Source organism: Cryptomeria japonica, chromosome 2 (assembly GCF_030272615.1).
Source record: "Cryptomeria japonica chromosome 2, Sugi_1.0, whole genome shotgun sequence".
Classification (NCBI taxonomy): Eukaryota; Viridiplantae; Streptophyta; class Pinopsida; order Cupressales; family Cupressaceae; genus Cryptomeria; species Cryptomeria japonica.
Genome location: NC_081406.1, coordinates 316,334,445 through 316,347,148, shown reverse-complemented (window position 1 = coordinate 316,347,148; position 12,704 = coordinate 316,334,445). Strand labels below are relative to the sequence as shown.

Below are 12,704 nucleotides of genomic sequence, written 5' to 3'. Positions count from 1 at the left end.
ATGGAGGAGGACATGGTCATGATCACATAAAAGAGTTTGCCGAAGTCTTATGAGCATTTTGTCGAAACACTCAACATCACCTCAACCGGTGTTGATCTTAAGTTCGTTGATCTTTGTAGCAAACTTCTGCAGCAAGATCGGTGGAGGCAGCGGTTTGACAACAGTAACAACTCATCTTCTATAGTTGAAGCTTTCGCAACCAAATCCTTTCATAAGGATAAAGGCAAATTTCAGTCTTCTCAGCAGAAATCCTCTGCTCTGTTATCAGAAGGCTCGAAGAAGAAAAGTGTTCAATGCAACCATTGGCATAAGTATGGTCATATGAAACTTGAGTGCCGTAAACACTTGGCTGCCCAGTCCAAGCAAAGTGGTTCATAGCCTAAAGCTAATGTAGTGGAGCTCGTTGAGCAGAACGAGTTTGCCTTTTATGTCTTCATGGCTAAAAGACCTGTAGACTGTGTGAAGTCTTCAGCCTGGTATATAGATTTAGGTGCCTCATGCCACTTCACTCATTGCTGGGATTGGTTCATTGACTTTCAGCCTTACTCAAGTTTTGTTATTTTTGGAGGGGAAGAGTACACTGTTTTCGGAAAGGGCAATGTGCAGATTTAGTCTGGAGGGAAGAAATTGATTTTCCTCAATGTGTACTATGTTCCAATGATGGAACTCAACCTTCGCTTAGTCAGTTAGATATTGAGACATTCACCTCAGCTCGACGTGACCTTCGGTTCACATCAATGCAGTATTATTGATCTAGAGACTTAGTCTACTGTTGCCGTGGGTGTTGAGGATCATGGTCTATTCAGACTAGTTGACTCTGGTGATTCTCAGGAGCTTGCAATGGTAGCCAAGTGCTCCAATGTCAGTACACTCTGTCATTAGTATTATGGACACTTAAATGTGCACTATCTTTCTTAGCTTGTTTGAGAAGATCTTGTCATCGGACTGCCAGAGATCCAGATCCAGAACCTCGAAGTTTGCAGAGCATGTCAGGTTGGGAAGCAACATCGGACATCGTTCTCGGATGGTGACTTTTGGAGGGCTTCTAAGATGCTACAACTAGTCAATGTTGATATGTGTGGACCTATGGCTACTCCTTTTGTTACTGGGTACAGGTATTTCTTACTTTTTGTTGATGATTTTAGTCGTAAAATGTGGGTGTACTTCTTCATCAGAAATCAAAGGTGTTTTTTTTTTCAAAAGTTCAAAGCCTTAGTACAAAAAGAGTCTGGCCAACATATTGTTACTCTTAGGTCTGGTAATGGGGGAGAATTTTGTTCTTTTGCCTTCTCTCATTTCTGTGAACAACATGGCATAAAGCACCAACTCACAACACCTTACACCCCTGAGCAAAACGGTGTCATTGAGCGGAGAAACCACACGATTACTGAAATGGCCATGTCTATGCTTGAACACAAGAGTTTTCCAAAGACATTTTGGGCTGAAGTAGTTCACACTGCATTTTGCCTTCTGAATTGGTCTCCTACAATGGTTGTGAAGAAGAGAGCTCCGGAAGAGGCCTAGTAAGGTTGCAAGCCCAGAATTCGTCACTTGAAGGTTTTTGGCTCCACTGCCTTTGTTTGGATACTTGATGCTAAACGCACCAAGCTGGATGCCAAGAGCCAGAAACTAGTGCTAACTGGCTACAATGATAATCACAAAGCCTACTGACTAGTTGATATTGAGACAAATCGTCTCATCTTCAATCGTGATGTGGTTTTTGATGAGGAACGAGGGCCATTTCAGCTCTCTCCTCTAGTTGTGGATTTAGAGGATCAACCTTTCAAGGCTCAAGACTTGGGTGTCCGTCTTCCATTAGGTCCACCTGATGGGAGGGCTCCAGCTGCTCCAGTTCCTGCACTTGCATTGACTCTTTCTCCTGCAGGATCACCTAGACACCCAACTGCACCACCTGACTTTCCTCAGGATTCATCCGATCTTTTGTTTGATGAACCTGATCCTATTGCACCTCCTGCATCTGATGTTGGCACTTCTACTCTTCGGCCTAAATGGTGGGCTAAGACAATTGGTGATTTTCATGATGATGAGCTCATCGAGGGTAGAACTACTCGGAAGAAGAGCAAACATCCCGATTTCGTCAATTTTTCATTCATGGCTAACATTCATGGTGAGTATGAGCCTCAATAATACATAGAAGCGAAAGGGATACCTGAGTGGGAACAAGCTATGACGTTTGAGCAACATAGCTTGTTGAAGAATAACACTTGGGTTCTGTCAAATCTTCCTCCAAGGAAGAAACCCATTGGATGCAAATGGGTCTATAAGGTCAAATATAAGGTAGATGGTACTTCGGATAAGTACAAGGCTCTTCTTATTGCCAAAGGCTTCTCTTGGCAAGAAGGAATTGATTATGAAGAGACCTTTGTTCTGATGGAAAAGATGAGCACCATCAGATTAGGCCTAGCCATGGCAGCTCAATATGGTTGGAAGGTCCATCAAATGGACGTCAAGAGTGCCTTCCTAAATGGTGAGTTACATGAAGGCTACATGACGTAGCCTCCTGGATTCAAGGTTGCTGGAAAAGAACACCAGGTACTCAAACTGGTGAAAGCATTCTATGGCTTGAAATAGGCTCCTTGGGCATGGTAGATGAATATTGATAAGTACCTCAGATCGGGGTTTCTAGAGGATTCCTTGTGACTCAAATTTGTACGTCATGACTACTGGCAGTGATATCATCCTTCTAGTTATATATGTTGATGATATGACCATCATTGGCAGTTTGGCATTTTGATTCAGGGAATCAAGCATAATTTATGCCAATCTTTTGACATGACCGACTTTGGGCTTCTGCACTATTGCCTAGGTGTTGAGGTTTGGCAGCAGTCTCATGGCATCTTCATCTCTCAGTCTAAATATGCCAGGGCTCTACTAGACAAGTTCCAAATGCAGGACTGTGAACTTGCATCTACACCTATGGAAAAAGGCCTGAAGTTGTCGGCCTAATGCGGTTCTCCAGTTGAGAATGGATCCGATTTCAGGCAACTAGTGGGCAGTTAGCACTAGTTTCTGGCACTTGGCACTAGTTGATGGGTTTTGACTTAACCCAGGGTTGGAAGAATGTGCAAGAGTTAAATGGGGGTTAGAATAGTCAAAGCCCATGTGGGTTTGCTTGTAAAAGGGCGAAGGCTTTGAAGGCTTTGTAAGAGCCTTAATGGTTGAGAAGTGACCCTTCCCCAATCCCATGGTTTAGGAATGTGCAAACAATTAGGGGGTGATTAGGCTAATTAAAGGGTTTTTTTTTAATGATTAAGGGGCATTTTCTAGAAAATGCAAGCGGGCGAAGGGATTTAAATTAAATAAGATAATTATTTAATTAAATTCTAGTATATACTACTGCTAAATATATATATATTCTGAGTCTACACTCTTATTAGTTCAAATGCTCAATGATTCTACTTCTTCGATGCCTTCTTGGAGTGGTTAGTTTGCTGTATAAATATCTCTCTATCGTGGGTGAAGAGTTATGCCCTTCCCTCAACCATGGGTGAGGTATCCTGTCTGTTCATAAAGTCACAGCCTTCTATGCTAGAGACGTCCATCATATCCTGCCCTTTGCCTTTTCATGACCGCTGGAGCCTTATGTGAAATCGTACCTTATTGGTGTTAAATTAATATATTAAACTGGGCACTAATTGGTGAATAAATTAGTTGGAGTCATAATGTGAGATCGCTGCCCTTATGGAATTCTTCCCTAAATCACATACAGATCGCTGCCTTTGACTAAACTGTTGTCTGTTATTAACTTAAAGCATTTCCTAAACTCATCTCTCTTTAATAAATCATTAATGATTCCTTTAGTAATAATGAGAATGCTGTGGGTAAATCGTTCTAAGCATCGGTGCTGGTTAGATGGCTAACATCCCATATGATAGAGTCAGCACCTTTCCTCATTTTGTCTTGGTTCGATTGAGAAAGCTGAAAATTGTGAAGTCTTAAAATAAGAAAATTTCTTTGTGTAGGTGTTCCTTAAGTTACTCAGTGATGGTGTGAATATTGGTGTCATGGCGTGGACATGACAATCAAGTATAAGGTTGATGGTCACAGTTGTTAGTATTTCCATGGCCAATCATTCACACACCTACAACCTTTGCAATCAAAATTTTATTTAAAGTTTTATAATTTTTTTTTGGTCTTGTAAGTTTATTTAAAATTTATAATTTAAAACTATGAATTTTCTAATCCTTAACTCTCTAGTTTTATCTTGTTAGGTTGCTTAATCATCTGCATCTTAGAGGGAGCACAAACTCCTTCATGCACTTAGTAAAGTGCAATCAACTACACTCAAAAAAAGTTAGAGGACTTAGTGTATGCACATTTAAACTTGCACCTCATTTTACACAAACAGAGTGACTACAAGGAAGGGGACACAAGGAAGTGAGATATCGTGCTAGAGCATATTGACTTGGATGCTTCTACTTCTTACCTTGTTGCCTTTCATGTTGAAGATGTGCCAACTAACGAGCATGAGAATGCCAATGTTAGTGGCATTGTTTGTGGTTATTTGAGTATTCTAGTACCTACATCATCTAATATGGATGGCGATGATGATATTTTTGGAGAACTATATGATGATGCTTGATCAACAATGGTTTATTGTCGACACTTGACAATATTATTTTTTAATTTTAATATATATCACGATATTCTAGTTTGACTAATTTATATTGCATTTTAAAAATTTTTTATGGTGGTTTTGTTTATTGTATAATATAAGATGCTATGTGGTATTTTGAACTTAATTAGTGCTGCAAATATGTATACATATATCTTATTTTTTTTATGGATGAACCCAACCCCCAATTTTTTTTGGCTGAACTTGTGAACAAAACCCTTGAACTCAAACCCATACTAGAACGTGAACCTGTACTAGGATTGGTAAGTTGGGGGAAAATCATTTTTGATAGACATTGATGGAAACGTGGAGTTTACTCTAGGTTTTACTTGGTTTTATTGATTACCAAGTACATCAAAAGCCATCATGACATAAAAACTCAAATTAACCAAATATATATATTTGTTATATATCAATGTATCAGTTTTGCCTGGATGGTAAAATATAGCATCTTATTTTATTCATGATGTAATGTTCTCTTTCTAAAATAGGATTTAATAATAAATAATAATAAAATAAAAACATAAAAAAATATAATATAATATAATTAAAAGCTTATTAAGCTTAAAGAATGGTCAAGAGGCATGCAATGAAGAGTTGCGACTCCCTTAAACATGAGATATAAAAGGAGAAGATTTCATTTGAAAGGGGTCATGGAGGAAGGAAGAAATAATGGAGCCTAGGAATGATTAATGGAAAAAGAAAGGAATGGGAAGAAAATAAGGAAGTCTTGTCGAAGAAAATAAGGGAAGTGACTGGTATGCCATACGGGTGGATAAATTATTTATTTGTTTGTTTATAAATCTTTTAAGAGGCTTAATTCATTTATTGCATTGAATGGCCAATTCATTAACAAATATTAGTAAATATTTAATTGATTTCCAACAAGCAATTGTATCTGGGATTAGTGTGAAACATGTGATAGGGAGATGCAGCAGTACTGGCTCCCTCATTAAGTAGATCACCCCAAGTTGGTTTGCTTGTGGGCCAAGAAGCTAAATGACTTGGCCTATTTGAAAGACTCGCAAGTCTTTCTAATGGAATCACGTGAGTCAAATGCACGGACTTGCGAGTCAATTAGACGGACTCTTGCGACCCAAGAATGACACCAAGTAGTGTTATAAAGTGTTTTTTTTTTCAATTTTTTCGTTCATTTGCCTTTGTTTCTTGGTGAAAATAGGTTTGTAGGGTTTGAATGAGGAGAGCAAAGAAGATTAAATCAGCAAAAGAGATCTAGGTAAGGATTTTTCCTCTTTTTTTTTTCATTTCCATGTTTTGAAAATCCAAAAAATATTGAAAAACAAGGAGATATGTTGCAAATTTTTTTTCTATTTCCTTTCGTAACTTATTTCCTTATATTTTTTTCTTGTTTTTGATTGCTATTTTTCCCAAATGATTCATTATCATTCTTATTGTTGATTTTCCACAAAACCCTGCTGATTTTTTTTTTTTTCATGTTAAATCAGCAATGGCAAGTTCAACTCCAAGGGAAACCCCAAGGCCAGGAAGACAAAGAGATAAAGCATGGAAATATGGGATTCCTGGAAGCAAAAAGGGAGAAGTCACTTGCATAGAATGTACAAAATGGATGATGGGTGGAATCAATAGATTAAAATGCCACCTTGCACAAATACTTGGATATGGTGTGGATATATGCGCCAAAACAACTCCTGAGATTATTAGAGAGATGAAGGCCCTTCTTGCTGAGAATGATGGCAGCTGCAATGAATCTCACATTGTCCACTTCAGGACCCACTAGTCACAGTTGTGGTCGATAGTCACATTCATCTTTTGGTGACAATGAGGGTGAGGCTAGTGCCCCTCCTGTTAGAATAGACCCTAATTTTTTTGTATTACACAATGTTCTAGGTTCACAACCTTCACTTGAAGGCACACGATGGAATAGAGAGAAACATGAACAAGCAAGGATAGCAGCATCAAACTTTTGGTTTTACAATAATATACCTTTCAATATAGCGAACAATGTGTATTGGGAAGCTTTGGTTAAAGCATTTATAGTTGCAGGTAAGGGGTTTAAGGCCCCAACATGTTATGACTTCAGTGGGCCATTGCTAGAGCAAGTTGTAAGAAATACACAAGCTGTGGTTGATGATCAGAAAAGATATTGGAAGAGAAAAGGATGCAACATTTTATCCGATGGATGGACAGATGGACGAAATAGGAACCTTCTTAACTTCTTTGTGGCTTCAAATGGGGCAATGGTATTAGTAAAGTTTGTTGATGCCTCAAATGAAATAAAAAATGCAGAGACTTTGTGTAATCTATTGGATGGGGTGGTTCAGGAAGTTGGAGTTGAAAATGTTGTCCAAATTATCACGAACAATGTAGATGCATACGTATCTGCAGGTAGAATGCTTATGGAGAGGCATCCTATGATTACATGGAGTCCTTGTGCTGCACATTGCTTGGACTTGATGCTAGAGGACATTGAGAAGATTACATGGGTGAAGAAGGTGGTTGAAGATGCAAGAAGTGTCATCAAATTCATCTACAACCATACTTGGGTGCTTGCTTTGATGAGGAAACACACAAATGGCAAGGACCTTGTGCGACCTAGAGTGACACGATTTGCTAGCCACTTCATCATTTTGCAAAGCATTCTTAGTGCCATTCCTCATCTTAAGCAGATGTTTGTGTTTGATGCTTGGTTGGGGTCTGCATACACCATAAAACTTGAAGTAGAGAAGATTGTAAGCATTGTTTTTGATGAAGGGTTCAACAAAAGTGGAGAGGAGTTGACTACGGTAAGTAACAAACACAAAAGTAAATTTTATACAAGATAATCTATTTGCTGATTTTATTTTTTAGAGGTTAATTTTGTACTAATTTAAAATTTGTTTTCATTTCTTTAGGTGACAGAACCTTTGGTAAGGGTTCTTCGTATTGTGGATGGAGAGGGCATGCCAATGGGTTTCATTTATGAGGCCATGGATAGGGCCAAAGAGGCCATTTCACATTACTATCCTGGAAATACAAGAAAATGTGAAATCCTTTGGCACATCATTGATCGTAGGTGGACAAACCAACTGCACCAACCGATACATGCCTTCACCTACTTCTTGAACCCGAAATTCTACTTCTCTGATTCATTTAGGGCTGATGAGGAGGTCATGGCAGGTGTTATTTCATGCATTCATAAGATGACACCTGATCCTGAGTTGAGAGACAAGGTTTTTGATGAGTTGGAGGTGAGATTTGACATTTGCAATTGCTCTGTGAGTATCTTTATTTATAATTTTGAAAATGTTCATTATTGAATTTGAGTTTGACACTTTGACTATCTATTTATGAATTTGCAAATGTTCACTCTTCAAGATCTACAAGAGTGTAGAGGGGAGACTCTTCTCATCACAACTAGCTATTGATAGGAGAGGAAAACAACAGCCGGGTAAAAAATTAACTTAGTTTTATACTGCAGGAAAAAAACTACAAACTTGATTGTTACATTTTTTTCTCAATTATAATATTTCTAAATATTTTTTGTAGATTATGGTGAGAGAATTATGGTGCTGGCAGGCTTAATCTTCAAAAGATAGTTGTTCGTGTTTTGTTTAAGCCATGCAGTGCTTTTGGGTGTGAACGAAATTGGAGTGTATTTGAGAGCATTCACACAAAGAAGAGAAATAGATTGACACAAAAGTGGCTCAATGATCTTGTCTTCGTTCGGTACAACCTTGGCCTTCGAGTTAGAAAGGTGGAGGGTGTTTTACATGAGGCCATTGACTTGGATGAAATTGGTCCATATGGTGATTGGACTGTGAATGAACAAAATGATGGTGATGATGTCCTCCTTACCGAAGAAGAACTTGTAGAAATAGAGAGGAGGATCACAGGAAGCAAAAGGAGCAAGATTGGAGGAAATAGAGGAGGATGAAGATGAGGACGAAGATGTGGACTTTCATTTAGAAGAAGAATCATCTCACCATTTAGATAACACAACACCCAGTGCTACTACTTCTAGCTCAAGGCCTGAAAAAAATGAGCTATATTAGGAGAAGTGCAAAGAGGAAGATGTAGTCTTCTCTTTGGTTTGTTTATTGTTGTTTTTCACATTTGGAGTTGGACATATCATTATATTTAATTTTGTAAACATTTATAAACTTATGCTGCTATTATACATTTTAGAGTCTGAAACTATGAGTAATGAGTATGATTCTATGAGTATGAATGATGAAATTTCAAATATTGAGTGTTTGGAGATCATATGATGTGTCATGTTTCAATTATGGCTCTTACGTTTTCTAAATGGATTAATTTCTTTATGTTTTTTTGTAAAACTACGGTTTTTTTTTTGCGGAGTCCTTGTGGAGTCTTTTGCGAGTCTTTCACGAGTACGAGTCTGAGTCCGATTTTTTGGTTTGCTGAGTCTGTGGCGAGTCCGAGTTTTAAAACTTTGATTCCACTCCCTTGGGCTTAATTGAGGACAGTCTCCGGACTTTCCCATCGAATTCCTAATATGGTTGGCTGTTGGAAATAATTCATGAATGGATTCAAATGTATATAGGATATTGTGTTTTCAATAGGGGATTATTTGTTTGATGTTAATTAATCATAATCTTCTCTAAGCTTAATTGCAAATATGTTTTTTTGAATAAGTTGTATTGTTGAAATTGTTATTTTTGGGCAAAAATCTGGTATATCCTAAAAGGGGACATTACAATGTATATTTGAAATGCTGTTTTAATGAAGTATTTCCTTTCTTTAGTGTTAATTTTGATGAAAGGCAAGAACATAAGAACTTATACTTTCTAATTTCTTAAAGGTGGTCATGATGTAAAATTATCTTACAACTGAGCATGCTAGTTCTTCTTGGAAGTCCACAAATTACTCTCTGTTCTACTTGTCAAATAAATGGAAGATTATACCTTTTGTCGAAACAATTCTTATCATCTTATCACTCTAATTAATTCAGTTCTGCTGGTATACACGTAGGACTTCAATCTCGGAGAGAGGATGAAAGCTACTTTTTAAATCAGGAACTCAAGAGGAAAATGAAGACGGAAAAGTACAAGGTATGAGCAGTTTTTTTGTTTTGGAACACACTTCTTGTATGCTTTTGTTTCAATAAATAAGGGAGAGTGTGATCACTATTTGAGATGATAGGAAGTGAATCTGGCAATTAAGTTTTAATGCTTGAGCTTCCACACTTAAAAATCATGGCATAAAAGAATGAACTATTGTTATGTTACGTAATATGCAGCCCTGTTTGTGCCTTGATTTTTTTGTTGTTGTTTGTTTTTGAGTGTTTTTGCAATGGATTTGAGTTGCCAAATAAAGTGTAGATAATAAAGTACTTTATGATAAATGAACAACTTAGAAAAACTAAGAAACTGAGAAATACAAGTAGCTGAAAATTCCAGATTTTATTTTTGATCTGTTTTTTCAATATTTCTCAAATATAATGACAACCTAGATCATAAAATGACATAAGATATCTAAATCTCACATATCCACAAAATGTAGCCAATAAATAATTGGAGCTGCTCACAAAATATGTTAATTTTAGGATCAGACTAATAACAGTATACAAAAAATAACAAATGCATCACACATAACACAGTGACACCCTGGGAAAACCTCCCTCTTGGAGGTGAAAAACCCAGCAAGAATGTCTCAGATGAGATTAGGATAAACACAGTAGCAGATTACAATCTTAACCCTTCTTAGGGCACACAATAACTTATCTGATATATAGATCTGATCACACTTGATGTCACCACCCATAATGCAGATTGCTGATCATATATTGGAGTTCACTTGTCTTGGAGAGAGGTCGCTCAGCATGAACAAGAATTCAGTAGTGCATAGCAGGTTGGGCAGCCCAGAATGATAGTTCGCCCACTATGGAAGATGGATCACTAGCCTTAGACAAAATTCGCTTGACTGGAGATATCAATTCACTAGTAATGTTTGCTGATTAGAAAGCAGAGGGCAGATCGCTAGCCTGAATAGCGGATATAACTCACGGAAGATGATTCTCCAATAGTAGATAGCTTACTGGTTGATGTGCAGAGGTAAGTCGCACATTAGAGAGATAGATGATTCACTAATCTGATTGTGATTTGACCTCAAATCACCTTGCATATATAGGTGTCAATGCCTTCTATAGGTCTCTAGTCGGCCTTGCATAATTTTGGCGCCAAGAATCACAAGCTACACATATGGGTCTTGACCTATTACAAGTTACATTATGGGTCTTGCCCAATTTTCATATTTGCAAGTTACATACACCACCCAAATAGGGCCAGACCTAAACAAGAATTTATGTAACAAAATGTGATAGCAAACATGGCTAAGGCCGACATGACCTTTCCATGATATCCAAATCTGATTGTGATAACAAATCATCATGGACCTTTCCATGATATCCATCTTGCATTGCCCACAAAGGATGGATCCAAAACTTTATTATGCACACCTGCAAGAAATGAATACACACAAATATACAAATACACATCATGAACTTCTTTCATGATATCCACCTTGCATTGCCCGCAGAGGGTGAGAAGAGGTCTTACACCTCAAAACTTCTCTACTGTGAAGAATAACCTGCCACCTTGCTTTCTGCAGAGGGTGGTTCCACCTTGCATTGCCTGCAGAGGGTGGAGGAGGTCTTTCACTTCAACCTTCTCCCAGAGAAGGATCCAATGTCACCTTGCATTGCCCGCAGAGGGTAGAAGATGCAACTTAATGCATCACTAGGACTGAGACTCCCTCTCAGCCAAAGTTGTGTTCTCCACAACCCCAAGTTTCTCTCTGAAGTACACAAACTTCACTCGAGCAAGAGGCTTGGTGTGAACAGCTGCAATAGTGCTGACATATTTCAACTGAATTGCACTTTTTTGAATCATATCACAAATGTAGTGATAATGAGATTCCACATGTTTTGACCTGTCATAAAACATAGGATTAACAAACATCTTAATACAATTCTGATTGTCACATTTAATGATTGTGGGTTCCCAAGGTTGGCCAAACAACCTAGCAAGAAGCTTTGTGAAGCCACATTGCTTCACACTTGATGCAATGTACTCAGCTTCCGCTGTACTCAATGCAATTGAGGATTGATACCTATTGGTACAAGAGATCATGGTTGAACCCAACCTGAAACAGATTCCTAAAGTGTCCTTCCTGTCAGTAATACATTCTTCCCAATCAGAATCAAAGTAGTCTTCCAAGGAAATGACAGTGTTGATTGGATACTTCAGCTCGTAGCCAATTGTTTCTTGCAAATATCTCAGGATATCCTTGGTTGCAACAAGATGAACATGCTTAGGTTTGTTCATGAACTGTCTAAAGGGCACTCACCGCATAACAAATATTATGTCTAGTGTTAACTAGATGCTTTGAGGATCCAATCAACTACCTGTACTCCGATGGATTTGTAAAATCAGAGTTAGCTGCAGATAAACTCAATTTCTATAGGAGTAGACATAGGTTTACAATCCATCATATCAATAGCATATTTTTCTTGACTAAGGATAAGATCTTTGCCATGGTTCTAGTCCTAGACAGTAATGCATTAGGCCTAGATCCTTCATTCCAAATTCAGTGGCTAATTCTTTCTTACATCTAATGATGAGACTATCTCCAACAGTTAGAAATAAATCATCCACATATATATATATATATGAAATGAATTAGCAGTTCACTATTGAATACTTTTAAAGTAAAGGTTAGAATCAATATCATTCTTGCAAGATCCTAAACTAATCGAATACTTATCAAGTCCTTTTTGTATCAAGCTCGAAGAGCCTGCTCGAGGCCGTACAAAACTTTCTTCAATCTGCATACATGAGATTCTCTATCTTGAATCTCATATTCTTCTGATTATTCAATTAAGAGAAGTAGTCTTTATATCCAACTTTCAGCCTTTAGCTACAACATTAGCTATAATGATTCTAATATTAGTATATCTAGCAACAGGAGCAAGTGTTTCCTTATAACCAAGAGCTATACATCTAACTTCATATTTCTCAATACTTCTATTAACACAATTACTGAGGATTGTAGGGAACATGGAACTCCCTCTTGATTCTTAATATAA

At 37.7% G+C, this 12,704-nt stretch overlaps 1 protein-coding gene across 6 annotated transcripts in view; it reads left to right on the top strand.

The window, feature by feature from the left end:
* The window catches only part of LOC131070237 (DExH-box ATP-dependent RNA helicase DExH7, chloroplastic), a 408,882-nt gene that overhangs the window by 57,207 nt on the left and 338,971 nt on the right, over nt 1-12,704 (top strand). For all 6 annotated transcript variants that reach the window (XR_009371539.1, XM_058005745.2, XM_058005743.2 and 3 more), the window contains exon 11: nt 9,590-9,669. Coding sequence is in view for 5 of the 6 variants with exons in the window: in XM_058005745.2 (XP_057861728.2) it covers nt 9,590-9,669 (80 nt within the window). In the remaining variant the exon portion in view is untranslated. The remainder of the gene's footprint in view (nt 1-9,589; nt 9,670-12,704) is intronic.